This window comes from Taurulus bubalis (genome assembly GCF_910589615.1).
Source record: "Taurulus bubalis genome assembly, chromosome: 21".
In the NCBI taxonomy this organism is placed as follows: Eukaryota; Metazoa; Chordata; class Actinopteri; order Perciformes; family Cottidae; genus Taurulus; species Taurulus bubalis.
Genome location: NC_136609.1, coordinates 1,261,092 through 1,283,059, shown reverse-complemented (window position 1 = coordinate 1,283,059; position 21,968 = coordinate 1,261,092). Strand labels below are relative to the sequence as shown.

General features: G+C 43.9%; 1 protein-coding gene across 1 annotated transcript in view; it reads right to left on the bottom strand.

Moving 5' to 3' along the window:
* LOC306752949 (zinc finger protein GLI4-like) overlaps positions 1 to 15,605 on the bottom strand; it is a gene marked incomplete at both ends in the record, with an annotated part of 65,131 nt that extends 49,526 nt beyond the window's left edge. Inside the window, 6 exons of the mRNA XM_079236782.1 lie at positions 714 to 878; positions 1,806 to 2,031; positions 8,719 to 8,798; positions 12,045 to 13,855; positions 14,642 to 14,837; positions 15,485 to 15,605. Of these exons, the coding sequence (XP_079092908.1) occupies positions 714 to 878; positions 1,806 to 2,031; positions 8,719 to 8,798; positions 12,045 to 13,855; positions 14,642 to 14,837; positions 15,485 to 15,605 (2,599 nt within the window). The remainder of the gene's footprint in view (positions 1 to 713; positions 879 to 1,805; positions 2,032 to 8,718; positions 8,799 to 12,044; positions 13,856 to 14,641; positions 14,838 to 15,484) is intronic.
* Positions 15,606 to 21,968: the final 6,363 nt, after the last annotated feature.

Here is a 21,968-nt window from a genome sequence, read left to right as displayed (position 1 = left end):
GTGAGATTCTTTAGTACAGACAGTTCAAATAGATAAAATAACAGCTTCAACATTTGTCTCAATAAGTAAATGAATGACTATTCCTTCTGAATAAACAAGCAGCTGGTTTCCTCATGAGCACAACGCCAACAAAAGGTTTGAAGAGCCGCTCTGCTTCAGCTTCCTTAAGACGCTGTTTTTAAAGGATCGTGTCAACGTGCATCTTTTATTTTATTTTCCATTAAAGCTCTGAGACGTTTACCCGAAACATCCCAACTATTTATCTGCTGCGATAACAGAAAACCACAGAAGAAGTCTTTATTCCAGCTCTCTCTCTCTCTCTCTCTCTTTCTCCCATCGTAACCCGGTGTCTCTCGTCTCCGGGAGGAAGACGAGGAGGCGGAGAGGAGGAAGGTGAGCAGCTGATCTCTGGATCACATTAACATTCCTCCGGTGTCGAACGCCGCTGTCTGGTGACCCGGGGGTCCAGGAGCGGAGGGGTCGGGGCCACGGATCATTATCTGGCCCGGGTCCCAGCGTTGGGAGGGGGGTGGGGCCTCTCGGGGGCCCCGGACCTGAATGAGTCAGCAGTCCGGCTCCATCCCTCTCACTCTCAGCCTGACAGCCGGCAGGAATAGCCCTCTGACTCTGAGCGGGGCTGCAGAGCGGCAGCGAGGCCTGGTATGTCTCCTGGTCCTCCTGACGGGTCTCCTGGTCCTCCTGGTCCTCCTGACGGGTCTCTTGGTCCTCCTGACGGGTCTCCTGGTCCTCCTGGTCCTCCTGACGGGTCTCCTGGTCTTTCCGGTTATCCTGACGGGTCTCCTGGTCCTCCTGGTCCTCCTGGTCCTCCTGACGGTCTCCTGGTCTTTCCGGTTCTCCTGACGGGTCCCCTGGTCCTCCTGATGGGTCTCCTGGTCTTTCCGGTTCTCCTGACGGGTCTCCTGGTCCTCCTGGCGGTTCTCCTGGTCCTCCTGGTCCTCCTGGTCCTCCTGACGGGTCTCCTGGTCTTTCCGGTTCTCCTGACAGGTCTCCTGGGCTTCCTGGTCCTCCTGGTCCTCCTGACGGGTCCTCCTGGTCTTCCTGACGGGTCTCCTGGTCCTCTTGGTCCTCCTGATGGGTCTCCTGGTCCTCCTGGTCCTCCTGACGGGTCTCCTGGTCCTCCTGACGGGTCTCCTGGTCCTCCTGGTCCTCCTGGTCCTCCAGAGCTGCATTCAGGCTCAAATCAGAGTTCAGCTCCAGTCAAGCCCATTCATAACAGTCGGGTGTTGGACAAAGAGCTGGATCTGGGTCACTAGAATGTGACGAAGAGAAGAATCTTTCAACCCGTTGCTCCAGTAAAATACTGCAGTAGTAAGTAGGCAAAGTAAACACATTTACAGTACAAAGTACATTTCTCCCACTTTGTCCGTTTCCAGAGGACTTTTTATAATGAACATGAAGCAAACAACTCAACATCTGGAGTCACTCTGAGTCTAAAGAAGAAGCTTAAAGAGAAAAGAGGAAAAGATGGAAACGTTCTAACTAAAGTTCTGAACGTCACGAGAGTCACAAGCAGCTGGAGACCTGAGGTCAGACTCCACTTCCTGTTTGGACCCATTGGACCTGAAGGAGGCCGGTCGGGTATCATCCTCCTTCTCCTCCTCCTCCTCCTCCTCCTCCTCCTCCTCCTCCTCCTCCTCTTCCTCCTACTCCTCCTCCTCCTCCTCCCATCCCGGCTGCTTATTCCATCACCCTGACAGCTCCATTGTTCTGCCTCCACAACAAGAACAAAAGGCGAGCGCTCACGAGAGTTCAAGAGGCACATTTACCTGCTCCTCCACATTTACCTGCTCCTTCGGGCCCCCGGGGCCCCGAGGCCCCGCTCAGCCTCCAGCCCTCTATTAGTCTCTGCTTGATAACATTTGTTCTGACGACTGTCAGCCCCTGCTTCCTGTCGGCCGCTGCAGAAACCCTGTTAGCTCTCAGAGCTGAGCTGGTATTCAGAAGATCCTTCCCGTTGGTCCAGTTCCCCATCCAGCCAGGAGAACCCTGACTCTCTGATCGCATCCCTGACTGATGTGTTCAATGTGTTAGAAACTGTTGGTTTCTGGAAACTCTGCTCACCATTTATAAAACATAAACACATTATTTGATAAAAGTCAGATAATAAACGTAACTCTGTGTTCTCTCCGTTCTTTATTTTACGACCCTCAGATTGATCCTGTGATCTCTTTGGGGACCCCGACCCCCTGGTTGTGTCTCTGGGTCTTGGTTTCATCATGTTTCATCAGGTTTCATCAGGTTTCATCAGGTTTCATCTGGTTTCATTTGGTTTCATTTGGTTTCATCAGGTTTCATCTGGTTTCATTTGGTTTCATCTAGTTTCATTTGGTTTCATCAGGTTTCATCTGGTTTCATCAGGTTTCATCTGGTTTCATTTGGTTTCATCTGGTTTCATCTGGTTTCATTTGGGTTCTGGTTTCATCTGGTTTCATCTGGTTTCATTTGGTTTCATTTGGTTTTATCTGGTTTCATCTGGTTTCATCTGGGTTCTGGTTTCATCTGGTTTCATTTGGTTTCATCTGGTTTCATCTGGTTTCATTTGGTTTCATTTGGTTTCATCTGGTTTCATCTGGTTTCATCTGGTTTCATTTGGTTTCATCAGGTTTCATCTGGTTTCATCTGGTTTCATTTGGTTTCATTTGGTTTCATCTGGTTTCATCTGGTTTCATCTGGTTTCATTTGGTTTCATCAGGTTTCATCAGGTTTCATCAGGTTTCATCATGTTTCATCAGGTTTCATCAGGTTTCATCAGGTTTCATCTGGTTTCATTTGGTTTCATTTGGTTTCATCAGGTTTCATCTGGTTTCATTTGGTTTCATCTAGTTTCATTTGGTTTCATCAGGTTTCATCTGGTTTCATCAGGTTTCATCTGGTTTCATTTGGTTTCATCTGGTTTCATCTGGTTTCATTTGGGTTCTGGTTTCATCTGGTTTCATCTGGTTTCATTTGGTTTCATTTGGTTTTATCTGGTTTCATCTGGTTTCATCTGGGTTCTGGTTTCATCTGGTTTCATTTGGTTTCATCTGGTTTCATCTGGTTTCATTTGGTTTCATTTGGTTTCATCTGGTTTCATCTGGTTTCATCTGGTTTCATTTGGTTTCATTTGGTTTCATTTGGTTTCATCTGGTTTCATCTGGTTTCATCTGGTTTCATCTGGTTTCATCTGGTTTCATTTGGTTTCATCAGGTTTCATCTGGTTTCATCTGGTTTCATCTGGTTTCATCTGGTTTCATTTGGTTTCATCTGGTTTCATTTGGTTTCATTTGGTATCATCAGGTTTCATCTGGTTTCATCTGGTTTCATCTGGTTTCATTTGGTTTCATTTGGTTTCATCTGGTTTCATCAGGTTTCATCTGGTTTCATTTGGTTTCATTTGGTTTCATCAGGTTTCATCTGGTTTCATCTGGTTTCATTTGGTTTCATCAGGTTTCATCTGGTTTCATCTGGTTTCATTTTGTCAGCTTTAAACCTCTATACATCCATCAATTCAATAAAGTCATCCATCGTTTCTTCCTTCTTTCCATCTAAAATCTGTCCATTATCATCCGTTCTGCTCCCCATCCAGCCAAACCCTTGTGGCCCCGGTGACAAACCCCCACCAGGAGGAGCCACTTATCGGCCCCGGACAGCTACGTGCTAATACCCATCATGCATCAGCAGCTGCAGGCCGACATTAAGCAGCCTTGTCACGCGGTGCTCCTCCGTGTTGTTAGCATGTTGTTTAGCTGTTAGAGGAGAGAGAGAGAGAGAGGGAGAGAGAGAGAGTCATCAGTGGCTGATGGATGGTCTCTCTCTCTTCATGGCTGATGAACACGACGTTTGTCCAGATGAAGTGAACCTCAACCAGAGGTTTACTCTGCAGAGAGAGATGATTAAAACTCAATGAATTAAACATCCAGATCCCCGCTGGCTCCTCTAGGGGGGCAACAGGGACTCAGCCAGCCAGGCAGAGGAGGAGGAGGAGGAAGAGGAGGAGGAGGAAGAGGAGGAGATCACTCCTACGGGCCGTCTGTAAACGAGCCAGACCCATTCTGAAGGACCAGTTCTGAAGAACCCAGTGGTGACGTCTAATGAGGAGTGAGAGGGAGCAGGGGGCTCTGACTGATTTTCCTCCTCCTTCTCTTTCTCCTCCTCCTTCTCCTCCTTCTCTTCCTCCTCCCCCCTGTCGCCAGTTATTCCCGGATCTCCGGTTTGGATCTCCAGGACTATCCGGAGGTCGTCTGTGTGTGTCGTCAGCACTCGGCCTCCTGGGTCGATAGCCGCTCCGCTGCATCCCTCTACGGTCTGCTGAAGCAGGACGACTCTATTTTCTGACCCGGCTGACGTGAGCATGATGGAGCGCCGGCCTCTGGAGGACTCTGATGAATGTTTCCTGGACCTACAGCAGCTCCGTTTCAAAGGAGGAAGCAGGAAGTCACTCGGGAACGAGCGTGGAGGTCGAGGAGTCGAACACACGGCTTTCTGAATGGAGCTGAATCAGTGTTAAGAGCTTGTCCTTCTTCCAGAGGTGACTGGTCTGAGATGGTAAATGGACCCGAACATCTCTGTTCTAATCTTCCGACCACTCAAAGCGCTATAACACTACATGAAATCATTAACACATTGATGAGCTACCATGAAGGAACCACATCAACTACGGGAACAATTTAGGGTTAAGTGTCTTGCTCAAGGACACATCGACATGGGCTAGCGGAGCTGGGGATCGAGCCACCGATCCTCTGATTGGAGGATGACCCTGCTCACCACTGAGCCACAGTCGTCCACAGATGACACGTTACAGAAAGTCTCCCATGACCAGCGTGTAAGCCTCTAAACCCCACGAGGCTCCAAGAGGCACGCGAGTACACGGCAGACATCAAAGGTTCCTTTTGATCCACAGGGTCTCAAAGACCACAGAACCCCACAGCAGGCACCAGCCGCTCAACACCACCGTACAGAAGCCTGGGCTCCGGTGCTGTTGGTCTTCCTCACGACACTCAGTCTCACTTCACCGAAGTTTAACCCCGACATTAACGGGTCAAAGGGGTTAGAGGCCGAATAAACGCAGCGGAAATGTGAAAAAAACACAGCTCATTGAAACCAGGCTTTAGTTGAAATGAATCCATTCGAAATGGTTTAAATGTGTGGATCACCGCTCGCTCAGCACCGCTCTCAGCCGGGGTCGAGGATCCTTTAGTAGCAACACCAACGGTGCTATTGATAAGGCTCCTCCACCTTTGACCCTATTCAGCCGCTTTGAAGGGCCACAAAGCAGCGTGTGATGATAAAGTGCTGAGGAGAGGAAAAGGTCACACAATGACCCCCTCATCTCCTCAAAAGAGAGAGAAGTGAAATGCTTGAGGAACTTTTTAGAGAAACAGAGCAAAACATAAAAGATGAACTAACAAGTCGCCGCATCCTTCTAAGGACATCCTGTGACGCCGTGTGCTTATTAAGAGAGAGACACTCTGATATGCAGATCTCTGGCCTGGATTCCTCCAGGCCAGCTCCTGTTTGAAGCTCATTAGCTCAGCAAACACAGCAAGACGAAGTAAAGAGGAGCGAGGTCAGTCTGCAGAGCGTCAGGAACACTACAGCTAGACGTAGAAACTAACAGGAAACCAACTGACTTATTAGTATTTCTCATAATTATAAGAAAACAAAGAATTTCTGGAGTTAAAAGAGTCAGTTTCAGAGCTCTGAAACAGGATCATCATAAGCACATGGGAATTGAATGCCGTTATAGCAGTAGAAAGCTCAGGCAGGGAGATGGAGCCCTTGATTAGGAGGAGAGCTCCTCCCCCTGACGGCTCGTCGCCATGTTTCCACCGTTTCTGTATGAGGATTGAGTTTCCCCCTGCGGCCTGACGGTCCACAAGCTCCATCCTCCAGCAGCCGGAGGTGGAAACTGATTGAGTTCTGAACTTCACCTCCAGACGCAGAAGAGGGAAGGAAGAGGAAACTTCCTGGGAAAGAAAACAGTAAACTTCTGTAGAAGCTTGTATTCCATCATCGTACTACCATCGGTCTCACCAGAAAACCAGAAAGAGGGTTGAAGTGTCAGGACTCCCTACTTCATATATATAATAATGTACATCCTACTTTGTAGAATAAAGCTGAAACACAATAATACATTCATACCAAAGACTTAAAGAATCCTCAAGGATCAGAAGGTTCTGAGTGGGTTCATGATGACGACTCATATTGATAGACGTGTCGTTATCTCCTTCAGTGTTTTGTGTCAATGAATAATGAGCTGTTTTCCAGTAATCTTTAAGTCGTTTGGAAAAAACTGAATAACACTGTGTGGCTTTCCATCATAGTAATATTAGATTAAGTTATATTCAGATGATAACTTGTTACATTGTTAAACTGTTATGTTGTTACATTATTACGCTGTTGTCACACCGTGGTGAGGGTTGTCTTGTCTGGAGTTTTTGTCTCGTAACTTCCTGTTTTATTTTGAAGCCTGACTCTCCTCTCGTTTCAGGTCATTTGCTCTTCCTCATGTGTCACTGGTCTGATTGTCTCCTCTGATCCCTGAGTGGTTCCACCTGTTCCCCATTGCCCTCATGTGCTTATAGTCTGCGTCTTCCCTCTGTCCAGTGCCAAAGTGTTTTTCCTTGTCCATGCACCAAAGCCAGCGTCCACAGTCCTAGTTAGATTTTTCCCGAAAGTTTTTGTGCGTAAGTTGTTTTTTTCCCTGTTTTTCCTCCCTCCTTCGGGAGCGTTTTATGTTTGAAGTTTTCGTAAGAATGTTGTTTTCACAGCCTAATGGTTTTTTCACTCGTCGAAGAGGATCTAAGGAAATAATAAAGTGCGCCTGTACGGATATCCCCTGCATCTGGGTCCTCCTTTTAGTCCAGGCCTGACAGCTGTTACGTTATTGTGTTGTTATGTTGTTACATTGTTGGGTTGGTGTGTTGTTACATTGTTGCGTTGTTACATTGTTGCGTTGTTACATTGTTGCGTTGTTGCATTGTTGCATTGTTGCATTGTTGCGTTGTTACATTGCTACGTTGTTGCGTTGTTACATTGCTACGTTGTTGCGTTGTTATGTTGTTACATTGTTATGTTGTTACATTGCTACGTTGTTGCGTTGCTATGTTGTTACATTGTTACATTGTACTGTTGTTGCATTGTTATGTTGTTACATTGCTACGTTGTTGCATTGTTATGTTGTTACATTGTTACATTGTACCGCTGTTGCATTGTTATGTTGTTACATTGCTGCGTTGTTGCGTTGTCATGTTGTTACATTGTTACATTGTACCGCTGTTGCATTGTTATGTTGTTACATTGTTACACTGTACCGCTGTTGCATTGTTATGTTGTTACATTGTTACATTGTACCGCTGTTGCATTGTTATGTTGTTACATTGCTACGTTGTTATGTTGTTACATTGTTACATTGTACCGCTGTTGCATTGTTATGTTGTTACATTGCTACGTTGTTATGTTGTTACATTGTTACATTGTACCGTTGTTACATTGTTGTGTTGTTACATTGCTACGTTGTTACATTGTTGTGGTGTTACGTTGTGTTGTTACATTGTTACGTTGTTGATGTCCTCTCAGCCCAGCGGCCTGCAGGAAAGCTCTTTTATTATATTGTTATTATATTTATCTCTCTATTGAGGCGATCCTCCCTCTGATTGGCTCTCAGAGTCGAGCTGATGGGAACGTCTCCCTTCATATGTGTATGAGGGAAAGAGCCAAGAGAAGTCCTGTTTACAGCGTTTAACCGTGGGTTTGAAACCCGACCCTCTAAGACCGGAGCTGTTAAATCCACTAACGTGACAAGCCGGCGCTTCATAAAGATTTATAATCGCCAGACAAGCAGCACACTGTGTGTTTGTCCTCATGAGCGAGCTTTGATTTCCTCCGTCGTCGAGCTAATTAGCTGTTATTGCTAATCTCCAGCTGCTTTCTGCAATACTTACAAGGCAATTAGTGCGTCTCCTCATCTCACTGTAACTCTGTAAAAAGCTGCAGATGTGGGCTTCAGGCTGTCTACTATACTCTCCAGTCTGAGAGGGAGGAGCCTGGCTCTCTTTGTTCTTTATGCTTTATTCTACGTTGTGTCGTTACGCTACACTGTGTCATTACATTGTTACCTAACGCTCTTATGTTACGTTGTGTGGTTGTAAAGTTACATTGTTATGGTTGGTTGTTCCACTTGTTACTTACTGTTAGTAAGAATGTTTGCTAAGGGCAGTTATTATGTATGTATGCTACATTGTTGCGCTACATCATTTCACTACGTTGTTACGTTCGTCTGGTTTTCCCCAAACGTAGCTCCTCCTTCTTTTAGAAGAAGTTCAGATTCTCTCCCTTCTTTCCACCTCATCTCTGACTCGAGGCACTCCCGTTGCAGCAGTGAGACTTAACGTGACTCGACTACTGTGCGACTGTGGCTCAGTGGTTAGCATGCCCGTCTTTCAATCAGAGGATCGGTGGTTCAAACCCTGGCTCCGCTAGTCCATGGCGTTGTGTCCTTGAGACACTTAACCTCTAACTGCTCCCCGATGGTGTGTAGAAACAATGTAAGTCGCTTTGGATAAAAGCGTCAGCTAAAAGAAATGTGGAGGTTTACTTTCTGTGGTTTTGAGTTGAAGGACCAGACGCTGGGGGAGTTCCACCAGCTGGCAGAGAGAGGTGACGGAGGGGGTAGCCTGAATGTGAGAACTTGAATAAAGTTCCTTCAACCCGTAAGACCTTCTGGCGGCCCTGCAGGCTCTGCAGACTGCGGCCGCTCTGCAGACTCTGGCTGCTCTGGTCGCGGCCGTAAGGAGCTGCTGAAACCAGAAGAGTTTCATTTGTCTGAATGTGTTTCAGAGGGTATGGGAGTTTCTCCAACGCGTGGCCGTAAAATGTGTCAAGATGTAAAACTCTGGCATTGAATCCCCCGAATGTTTTATAGAGCTGAGGGTTTAGGATCAGGAGGAGAGACAAAACAACCATAAATATCTGAGGCTTTATGAGCTTGTTTAGATTCACAATTACCTGAGCAGCTGCTGACATTCCTGCTGTTAGAAACTCTCTCTCACACAGTTAAACACTGGGCTGAACCTAGCTTAAACTGGGCTGAACCTAGTTTAAACTGGGCTGAACCTAGTTTAAACTGGGCTGAACCTAGAACAACTTCCATGTTGCTGCTGGAGAAAGCAGGTTTTTATTCCGTCCACCACACCGGCTCAGATTCCACTTTTAGCTTTAGCTTAGCATAAGTTGAGTTTGTGAGATGTTTATCCAGCGTGAGCTTCACTTCAGGATGAATAAGGACTGGTTTAAAGCTCCTTTAATCTGTGACAATAAAACATAAATGATATTCTAGATGTATTTTCATTGGTCAAGAACAAAGCCCCAAAACTACCAAAGTGTGTCTTTCCTCTCCGGACTGATTTATGAGCCTCGCGAGGCCATTTGGAATAAAAGCATCTGGAGCGTGTTCCATCTTTCCACATGTGGGATGTGCTGAACATCTGGGTCAGGCTCCTTAAGGAGTCCTAGAGCAGAGCGTGGTGAGTGTCTACAGCTCTATGTAGAGGTGCTGCTCACATGTGGCCTCCAGAAGCTGAATAACGCTACAGAAACCAGCTCATAGCAACTACTGTATTACCTCTATACAATATCTATAAAGACAAGTATTGCATGTGTTATAAAGAATCAAAGGTTAAATATCCTGTAAACTATTTGATTTGGATGATAAATAAATATGTAGATTTGTAAGACTAAAAACAAATTAAAATCTTCCGACATGTTTATTATTGTGTTTTCATCTTCGACTCTGTGTTTGTTGTATGAACTCAGTTCTGATGTTGGGGGTCTATATTCCTCCTCCTCCTGGAGTCTGAACTATAACGCTGTGGGCAGCTTTTTCAAACGTCTCCATAGTACAGTGCATGCTCTGCGTCGTGAAACGTAAACGTAGATGTAGATGAGTCTTAAGGTCTCAGTTCTGGGCTCCGTCCCTGCAGACTCAGCAGAAAGACGGTGAGGACATCCATCTCCTCTGAAGTGACAAAGTCACTCTGAGCGGGATGTTTGTCACGAGCCTCCACGGCCCGCCAATCAAATCATGGCTTCCTGTGGCCTAGTTTACCTTCCTCTCAAGTACACCTAAATGACCTCACATACCTTTTAAATACCTTAAAATACCTAACTACCTCAAATACCTTTAAATACCTACATATCTAGCTGCCTCAAAGACCATTAAATACCTCAAACACCTAAATTACGTCAAATACCTCAAAGACCTCAAACACCTCAAATACAGATATGAAGATGATGTAATGTGATAGAAAGCTCCAGACCTGCTGCTAAAAGGTCCTCGAGGTGCTCAGAAAAAACCTGAAAAAAGTAGGAAAAGTCCAGCGACTGATGAAGAGCATGTGACATGGCTGAGAGCTCCAGAACGGCCCTTTGTTGGCTCAACCATGTTGGTATTTTCTCCCAAAATTGGACTCTGATTGGCTTCCAAATGGAGGATGTCCAGTTCAGACTGAGCCGTGAGGCGGTGGGAGCCAATCAGGAGCCAGGAGCCAGTTCCTGGCCTGAAGAGAAGGAAAGCAATAACTCCCTTTAACCAACCGAAGTCTTTCTGTGTGTAGGAACAGATGCATCATCCTCCTCCTCTCTAAATACTTTGCTTATTACCGGCGGGGCCGAACCAGACAGATGTGAGCTGTCACAGGAAATACAAGCACTCGTTTGAATCTATTTAGTGGGCAGAGTGGCGGGCCCCGCCAGCGGGCCCCTTTTGTTGGGGGCCGATATCCCAGAAAGACGGCGTGCCAGAGGTTTGATTTCCTGCTGGAGCGCCTCCTCCTCCTGCTCCTCCTCCTCCTCCTCCTGCTCCTCCTCCTCCTGCTCCTCCTGCTCCTCCTCCTGCTCCTCCTCCTCCTCCTGCTCCTCCTCCTCCTCCCCTTCATCCTCCTCCTCCTCTCCTCCTCCTCCTCCTCCCCTTCATCCTCCTCCTCCTCTTCATCCTCCTGCTCCTCCTCCTCCTCCTCCTCCTCCCCTTCATCCTCCTCCTCCTCTTCATCCTCCTCCTCATTCTCCTCTTCATCCTCCTTCTCCTCCTCCTCATCCTCATCCTCATCCTCCTCCTCACCCTCCCCCTCCTCCTGGTGACCAGAGCACCTGTGTCCGTCCTAATTGAGTCCTCCTCGTGTCGGCTCCTCTTTTTAAACAAAGTGACTCTTGAGCTTCATTATACTATATATATATATATATATATATATATATATATATATATATATATATATATATTTCCATAGCCTCTGGGACCGGGGCCCCGGGGCCGCTCACAGAAAACAAATGACCGCTCCGTGATAAATGGTTCTATTAGCAATCCAGATTGTTAAACTGTGATATAACAGATCGGAGTCGGGGCGCCGGGGCCCATTCATTTTCCTGCCTTCTGCACACGCACGCTGTAAATAGCTGGTTTTTTATGTGTAAATAACATATTAAAACTCGGCATTAGCCGTGTGCTTTGATAGAGGGGAAATTGTGGCGAATAAATAACGCGGGACAGGAATATAAAACAGGGCGGCGGCTGGGAGGGGGCACGACTTAGTGACAGGAATCCTGCAGCCACAGAGGAGGAACAGCACAGCTGTATATTCACGGGTTCAAGGCCCGTCTGCTCCTCTCATGCTGCATATTCACTTATCGGGGCGCGGCCACAGGAATAATAATGCATATTACGCCCATAAGTAATTGCTCTGTCTCCACACTGTGGCAGACGGCTGTGGTGTTTAGCCCCGGTATCTGATTGGTCGAGGCAGCGCTGCTTCTTGTTCACTTGAGATTAAAATACGTGGGAACACGGCGATAGGGAGGAAGAGTTATGGAGGCTTTGTTTTAGGGGAGAGAGATTAAAAAAGTCAGCAGCTGAAATCGAAAATGACCAAATGCAGATGTTGAGTTGAGCTTCAGTCGAAAATCAAATTGACTTCCTTCATTCCTAAAAACAACTATTCTACCTTCCTGTTTTTCTACCTGTTTACATGCAGCCATTAAAAATATGTACATACGGTAGACGTTACGATAGATGTAGACGCTGCTGCGATAGACGTTACGATAGACGTTACGATAGACGTTACGATAGACGTTATGATAGACGTTATGATAGACGTTACGATAGACATAGATGCTACGATTGACATTACGATAGACGTTGCCGTTACGATAGACGTTACGATAGACGTTACGATAGACGTTATGATAGACATAGATGCTACGATAGACATTATGATAGACGTTGCCGTTGCGAAAGACGTTACGATAGGCATTACGATAGACGTTGCGATAGATGTTACAATAGACGTTGCGATAGACGTTACGATAGACGTTACGATAGACGTTATGATAGACATAGATGCTACGATAGACATTACGATAGACGTTGCCGTTGCGATAGACGTTACGATAGGCATTACGATAAACGTTGCCGTTGCGATAGACGTTACGATAGACGTTACGATAGGCATTACGATAGACGTTGCCGTCGCGATAGACAATACGATAGGCATTACGATAGACGTTGCGATATATGTTACAATAGACGTTGCGATAGACGTTACGATAGACGTTACAGTAGATGTTACGATAGACGTTATGATAGACGTAGATGTTACGATAGACGTAGACGTCACGATAGACGTTACAATAGAAGTTGCGATAGACGTTGCAATAGACGTTGCGATAGGCATTACGATCGACGTTGCGATAGACATTACGATAGGCATTACGATAGACGTTGCAATAGACGTTGTGATAGACGTTACGATTGGCATTACGAGAGACGTTACAATAGGCATTACGATAGACGTTGCGATACATGTTACAATAGACGTTGCCGTTGCGATAGACGTTACGATAGGCATTATGATAGACGTTGCCGTTGTGATAGACGTTACGATAGGCATTACGATAGACGTTGCGATAGACGTTGCGATAGGCATTACGATAGACGTTGCGATAGATGTTACGATAGGCATTACGATAGACGTTGCAATAGATGTTACAATAGACGTTGCGATAGACGTTGCAATAGACGTTGCAATAGAAGTTACGATAGACGTAGACGTTGCGATAGACGTTGCGATAGACGTTGCGATAGACGTTGCGATAGACGTTACAATAGACGTTGCAATAGACGTTGCGATAGGCATTACGATAGATGTTGCGATAGACGTAGATGTTACGATAGACGTTGCGATAGATGTTGCGATAGACGTTCCGATAGACGTAGACGTTCCGATAGACGTTGCGATCGGCATTACGATAGATGTTGCGATAGACGTAGATGTTACGATAGACGTTGCGATAGATGTTGCGATAGACGTTCCGATAGACGTAGACGTTCCGATAGACGTTGCGATCGGCATTACGATAGATGTTGCGATAGACGTAGATGTTGCGATAGACATTACGATAGACGTTGCGATAGACGTTACGATAGGCATTACGATAGACGTTACAATAGACGTTACGATTGACGTAGACGTTGCGATAGACGTTGCGATAGGCATTACGATAGATGTTGCGATAGACATAGATGTTGGGATAGACATTACGATAGACGTTGCCGTTGCGATAGACGTTACGATAGGCATTACGATAGACGTTGCGATAGATGTTACAATAGACGTTGCGATAGACGTTACGATAGACGTTATGATAGATGTAGATGTTACAATAGACGTAGACGTTACAATAGAAGATACGATAGACATAGACGTTGCGATTGACGTTGCAATAGACGTTGCGATAGACGTTGCGATAGATGTTGCGATAGAAGTTACGATAGACGTAGATGTTGCGATAGACGTTACGATAGACGCTATAATAGACGTAGACGTTGCGATAGACGTTGCGATAGACGTTGCGATAGACGTTGCGATAGACGTTACGATAGCCGTTACGATAGAAGTTATGATAGACGTAGACGTTGCGATAGACGTTACGATAGCGTTACGATAGAAGTTACGATAGACGTAGACGTTGCGATAGATGTTACAATAGACGTTACGATAGACGTAGATGTTACGATAGACGTAGATGTTACGATAGACGTACACATTACGATAGACGTTACAATAGATGTTACGATAGACGTTAAAATAGACGTTACGATAGACGTTACGATAGACGTTACAATCGACGTTACAATAGACGTAGACGTTAAAATAGACGTTAAAATAGACATTAAAATAGACGTTACGATAGAAGTTACGCTAGAAGTTACGGTAGATGTTACAATAGATGTTACGATAGAAGTTTACGAAACAAGAGAAGAAGATTCTCATGTTGTAGACCTTGAAACACCAAACGTTGAGCTTGAAAATGATTGGTTTCAAAATGACTGGTTGCCGCTCCAGTGAGCATAAAAGACCAAACGTGACTAAAAAGCCTTAAAACGCTGTAAATCCTGGAGGTTGCTCTGGAGGAACTCTGTCCCTTTGTTCAAATATTAAAGACGAGCATGTGAAGAAACACGCCAGCTGCACATGTACGACTGCCCCACATTGATATTCTCTAATCAACATTTCATGTTGGGTTCTTCCTCGTTCGGGCCACCAAGCTCTTCATTAAAGAAGAAGTGCCACTAACTCTCTGCTGCATTTACATTTCAAACGTGCCGTCGCTCTGCATCACGTCGTCCTGCAGGAGCTCCTTCATGCTCTGGAGGTGAGAAGCAGGTCTTTTAACCTCGTTACGGCCGGCTTTCATCACGGCCTGACACCTGCCACGTGTCCTCGCCTCCACCTGAGGCCACGAGAGCCGGTCGCTCGTGTTCTCCACATGCATCTCAATGCTTTCCTCTTTTGGGTGTTTTTTCAGATTCAGAACTCGCTAAACAATCTTAGTTTCCTCTGTTTCCTGTCTGAATGCTAAGCTAAGCTAATCACACCCTTAGAGCTCATCTTGAATAAAAAAAAGTGAGAGGAAGGAATTAAACTCCTTGGGAGGGGTTTTTGGTTCGATTCCCAGCTCCTTCTTCATCATGAGTGAGTCTCTTTGTGATGGCGCCCACCAAGTCCTTCATTACGGAGGAGAAATGTCACCAAATCACCGTTTAATCTCCATTTCAAAGGTGGCCGTCAGTCTGCAGCCCCCCCCCCCCCCAAGCTCTGGAGGTAAGAACAAGGTCTTTCAGCCTCATTATGCCCAGCTGTCATCAGCCTGTCTGACTTCTTTAAAACACGGTTCTCTCGCTGCTCTTCTTCAGTTCAACAACACAAACATCGTGGCGTCCTCCGTGTTTACAGAGCCCCGCCCCCTTTAATGCTCTCTAAAGGCTGCTCAGGATTCCTATCACAGTCGACTGTCAGTCACCTCTGACTCTCCGGAGGACGCCGTATCTTTAAAATGTATATTTCATCACCGTGTTCGTGGCCCCCGAGGCCTCTGCAGCCCCCTTTGGCCCCGGCACACACCGGACCCCCACGCTGTTGTCCAGCAGCGTTACCTCTCGCCTCCGAGTGTTTCTTCTGCAGCTCGGAGAAGACGTCCATGTCGCTTCTCTTCTCCATGGACGAGGAATCTGAGGAGCAGAAGAGACCGATATCAGCTTTCACTTCTAGCCTCATATTATACACTCTTATTACAACCATTTTGGATTTATTGGACACATACACAGAAATAATGACAGCATTCAGTTTATTTATTAATAAAACACAAAAACTGACAATTAATATTGTTCCTTTTCTCTTCTTTTTTTTAGCGCTTTACTTAAAGCACTAAAGTAACGACGAAGGGGCAGGACCCCTTAGACCTCCAGGTGAGTCCTGCTGCAGGACCCTGTAGACCTCCAGGTGAGTCCTGCTGCAGGACCCCTTAGACCTCCAGGTGAGTCCTGCTGCAGGACCCCTTAGACCTCCAGGTGAGTCCTGCTGCAGGACCCCTTAGACCTCCAGGTGGGTCCTGCTGCAGGACCCCTTAGACCTCCAGGTGAGTCCTGCTGCAGGACCCCTTAGACCTCCAGGTGAGTCCTGCTGCAGGACCCCTTAGACCTCCAGGTGGGTCCTCAGAGGGATCCCGTCTCCTCTGAGTAATTGGAGTCTGTCTCCTCTCAAAAGGTCACGAGCACGACGTCAAGTCCTCTTCCTGAGGGCCACTTGCTGGAATTTATGGCCCGAACCTCTCTGAATAATAGAGGCCCCGTAGGAGAAGGGGGTCTTAAATAGAACGGGGGGGGGCTGACATCTGGATTTATCCATCACACTCTGGACTAAAGGACAGGAGGAGAAGGAGGAGGAGCAGCAGCAAGAGGAGGAGGAGCAGGCTCCACCTGACCTCAGGCTCACGTCTCCTCTCTCAAAGGTCGCGCTGCCGGTCTAGGAGGTTTGACTCTGCGTCTCCTGCTGCTGGACCAAAAGACCTTCACGGACTTATGTCCTCATTACATTTCGCTGATGCTTTTATCCAAAGCGACTTACATGTTTGCCCTATACACCACAGACACAGGGAGCAGTTATGGGTTAAGTGTCTCAAGGACACAACAACATGGACTAGCAGAGCCGGGGCTCGAACCACCGATCCTCTGATTGAAAGACAGGCATGCTAACCACTGAGCCACAGTCGCCCCATGTTCTCATGTCCTCATGTTCTCATATTCTCATGTTCTCATATTCTCATGTTCTCATGTTCTCATATTCTCATGTCCTCATGTTCTCATGTCCTCATGTCCTCATGTCCTCATGTTCTCATGTTCTCATGTCCTCATGTCCTCATGTCCTCATATTCTCATATTCTCATATTCTCATGTTCTCATATTTTCATGTCCTCATGTCCTCATGTCCTCATGTTCTCATATTCTCATGTCCTCATGTTCTCATGTCCTCATGTCCTCATATTCTCATGTCCTCATGTTCTCATATTCTCATGTTCTCATATTCTCATGTTCTCATGTCCTCATGTTCTCATGTCCTCATATTCTCATGTTCTCATGTCCTCATATTCTCATGTTCTCATGTCCTCATGTTCTCATGTCATCATGTTCTCATGTCCTCATATTCTCATATTCTCATGTTCTCATATTCTCATGTTCTCATGTCCTCATATTCTCATGTTCTCATGTCCTCATGTTCTCATGTCATCATGTTCTCATGTTCTCATGTCCTCATATTCTCATATTCTCATGTTCTCATATTCTCATGTTCTCATGTCCTCATATTCTCATGTTCTCATGTCCTCATGTTCTCATGTCATCATGTCCTCATATTCTCATGTCCTCATATTCTCATGTTCTCATGTCCTCATGTTCTCATGTCCTCATGTTCTCATGTCCTCATGTCCTCATGTTCTCATGTTCTCATGTCCTCATATTCTCATGTTCTCATGTTCTCATATTCTCATGTTCTCATGTCCTCATGTTCTCATGTCCTCATATTCTCATATTCTCATGTTCTCATGTCCTCATGTTCTCATGTTCTCATGTCCTCATGTTCTCATGTCCTCATGTCCTCATGTTCTCATGTCATCATGTCCTCATATTCTCATGTCCTCATATTCTCATGTTCTCGTCCTCATGTTCTCATGTTCTCATGTTCTCATGTCCTCATGTTCTCATGTCCTCATGTTCTCATGTTCTCATGTCCTCATGTCCTCATGTTCTCATGTCCTTCAGGAGTTCATTAGCAGACGCATCAAAGGAGGTTCCACAGCAAAGAGGAGGAACTACAGACCCCAGACCAGACCCCAAGAGAGGAACTACAGACCCGCCCCCTTTGATCCCTTTAAAGTCTTAAAACTCTACATCACTGTTAGAAAAGCAAATCTATGAAATCAGAGAAAAGCATCTCACAAAATTGAACTTTTTTTTGCAGGTTTTTTGGGGCGACACAATTAATATTTACGACAAATTTAGCCTAATTTTTTTTCTGCATAATTTAACTTGAACTGTTTCATGATGACATAAATCTGCTGCTTTAAATAAATGAAACAATCAAAGCGGAGAAATCGATTAAATGTTGAGGAAAATAGTTTTAGAGAAAGAATTTCTTAACACATTAAAACTTCATATTCATATTGATCTCTGACATGCAGATGAATCAGTGATATATTAATAACAGTAATAATAGTAATAATAATTATAGTAATAACAGTAATAATAATAAAAGTAGTAGTAATAACAGTAATAATAATAGTAATAATAACAGTTATAATAATAATAGTAATATGAATAATAACAGTAATGATACTAATAGTAATAACAGTAATAATAATAATAATAACAGTAATAATAATAATAGTAATAATAACAGTAATAATAATAACAATAGTAATAACAGTAATATAATAATAATAGTAATAACAGTAATAATAATAGTAATAATAATAATAATGAAGCAGTCTTCATTCTGCAGAAAGAATGCAGCTGTGTTTTTATAATAATAATAATAATTTGATTTATATAGCACTTTTCTGAATACTCAAAGACGCTTTACATAGGAATCATTCACCCACTGATGAGAGGATCTGCCATGCAAGGTGCCACATCATTTACACACGTTCTAGTATTTCTCTTTTTAATTATTTTAATAAATGAGCTGCAGTGTGTGTGTGTGTGTGTGTGTGTGTGTGTGTGTGTGTGTGTGTGTGTGTGTGTGTGTGTGTGAGAGAGAGAGAGAGAGGCCTTTTTACACCTCCAGGAGAAATGAATGCATGCTGCAAAAAAAATATGTTAGTTATTTTATGATAAAATAAAAAAATATTCAAAAGCAGGAAGAGAAGTTTGAAATGTAAACTCACTGTGAAGCCTCTAAAATATCCTTTAATTACGTCATATATAATTAATTATCATAATAATCATGATAATAATGATGCAGAGAGCAGCACCAGTTCAGCTCCCAGTCTGAAGCAGTGAACCAGTAGACCTGGCGGAGGGAGACGGGAAGCCGCGCGGACCAACTCACCCGAAGTGTCCCGACGCTCCTCGACTCCTTCCCTCTCCTCCTCTCGCCTCCTTCCCTCCTTCACTCCTTTCCTCTCTTCGGAGTGAAACTTTAAAAAGAAAAAGAGGCGCAGAGACGGAATCCATCCGCGGAGCTCCGCACGGCTTCCTGTGGAGTTTAGTCCGGTTGAAGGGGGACACCGGGGCCGGGACCGGGGCCAGGACCAGTAACAGGACCAGTAACAGGACTAGGACCAGTAACAGGACCAGGACCGAGACCAGGACCAGGACCAGGACCAGGACCAGGACCGGGTCTTTCTCCGGGATCCTCCGGAGCTCAAACTAACGGAGGAGACTTGGACAAGTGAAGGGGACGCAACTTTCAGCGGGATGCTGCGGAGCTTCTTCCTCCTCCTCCTCCTCCTCCTCCTCCTCCTCCTCCTCCTCCTCCTCCTCCTCCTCTTCCTCTTCCTCCCCCTGTCATAGGACCTCCGCATAACTTTTATATCAATAATACATTCATACAGATTATTAATCAATTCAATATTCAACAGGCAGTTTAACATAATTATTAATTTCTCTCAAACGGATTAAATATTTTGTTCACAATAATTATGAACGTAAATATTTATATTTGTGTGTTTCACTCTTATATTGTCCTGTTTGTTTTATCGTTTTGTTTAAATAAAGGTGATCAAATATATTGATTCATATTTACAGAGTTTGCTTTCTAAAACGTTTAAATACAAACTGAATATTGTTTTATTCCTTCTGCACTTTAAACATATTGCGTTATATTAATACATTAATCATCAACTTTAAATTAAAGATGTTTGAGGGAAAAACTGCAGAAATATTAAGAACATAATTCCACATTAAAAACACAGTCAGGAGCTAAATCGATGTACTTATATTTCATATATTTTAAGTATTAACAACATAATTAAAATAATGTAATTATTATTTAAAGGACAATACAATGTATTTAATGTATATTAAATATCATAAAGGAGGTGCTGTGTTAACAGAACTTGTTGATTTCTTTCCAGGATCAATAGCCGTGCAGACATCGGAGTGCATGATGGGAAATGGTTTCAGATGAAGCAGTGCCTCCTGGTGGTCGAAGGAGTGAACTGCAGTCGTTACCAAATCAATAAGAACACTATGAACTCATATGTTGGTTTGAATTTAAATATTCATGAAGAAAAGTTATGTCTCGACATTATTGATAGATAATATTTCATAACTTCTAAAGTTTTACTATTTTATTTGTAAACAATCAAACTTTGACCATTTAATACAAAATGTATTTAAGTTCATCAGATGTTTGATGAATAAAAAGCTCAACGTCAGATTGAAGATGAAAAGACATAGATGTGTTTATTGTATACATTTTTTAATTTATTGAATAAATATAATAATTATATTAATAATAATAATAATAATAATACAATCAAACCCGTATATATATATATATATATATATATATATATATATATATATATATATATATATATATATATATATATATATACTTTAATGTTTATTGATCATTTCTACAATGCACAATTTATTTTGGAGCTAAATCTTTTAATTAACACTATGAGCGAGGTGATGAAGTTTTTATATATATATATATATATATATATATATATATATATATATATATATTATAATAAAGTCTGTTTTTGCTGCAGTATGGTTAAATGCAGAAGTTAAATGGTGTGTGATCGCCACCTGCTGGTGGTGAGTGAGATCTTACAACTCCTCAGTTTTCACAATAAAAAGTTATTTGTATACGTTTCTATAAACTTTAGATGGAAATTGATAAAGTATTCATATATATATAGTGTGCATATAAATATATATATATATATATATATATATATATATATATATATATATATATATATATATATTGGGGACAAATCATAACCCTCCTGTTCTTGTTTTGTCTCTCACAAATAAACAGAAGGAATAAAGTTTTGATAATAAAGTGTGAGTCCTGAGAGAATAAAAGGTGTTTACTACATTTCCCAGAGTGCCAGCTGTTCTGTCTGTTTTTTTGCTGCAACTTTAGAAGAGACCAACGTTTTTATTTTGAGATCAAATCTGATCACACTTTAAAAAGATAATAATTCAAAGAATGAAGTTGTTTTTCTAAAGTTTTGCGACATTAATGTTTCTAATAATAAAATAAAATAAATTAAAAGTTTGAATGTTATCACTGGAACAAAGGTACATCACTGAACACAGAAATACCCACAGAAAATCAAAGCATTTCATTTAGTGAATTTATTAAATGTTAACTTTAATCAGACGTAGTGCTTCATGTTTTGTTGAGGGTTATCATCATAACTATAATAATAAGGGCACCAGGTTACATTCCACCATGAAGCGGTCTCGCTGTAAAGACCGTCCACAGCTGTGACTCGTCTGCTTCAGCCTCACAGAAACACATGTTGGACGACCCTTGACCTTTAATATCCGCTGAGTTTATCTGGGCCGCCGCCCCCTCCGTATTAAATCAGATATGCTGAGCGGAGGAGCAACACGCCTCCGCTCACTTAACCCCTGTGACCCCGCGGTTTCCTCATAACTGGGTCCGCTGTGTTTGCTATGACTGAGCGGCTCTGTTGACCTTAATATTAATACGTGTTGTTTCACGCGGCGTCAGAGCGGCTCTCTGGGTCTCAGGTGGGTCCTCGTGAACCCTGAACCAGAGCAGCTCTGTGTGGACTCACAGGATCGTAGACCGACGGACAATAACCTGCTTTAAGTCTTCGAGAGCCAACCAGGAAGTAATCCACGTCACCAGGGAGGATAAAGGAAGTAGAGGGACCTCAAACCCCTCACAGGGCTGGTGGAAGTAGACCTGGAAGTAGACCTGGAAGAAGACCTGGAAGAAGAGCTGGAAGTAGACCTGGAAGAATACCTGGAAGAAGAGCTGGAAGAAGACCTGGAAGAAGAGCTGGAAGTAGACCTGGAAGAAGACCTGGAAGTAGACCTGGAAGAAGACCTAGAAGAAGACCTGGAAGGAGACCTGGAAGAAGGCCAC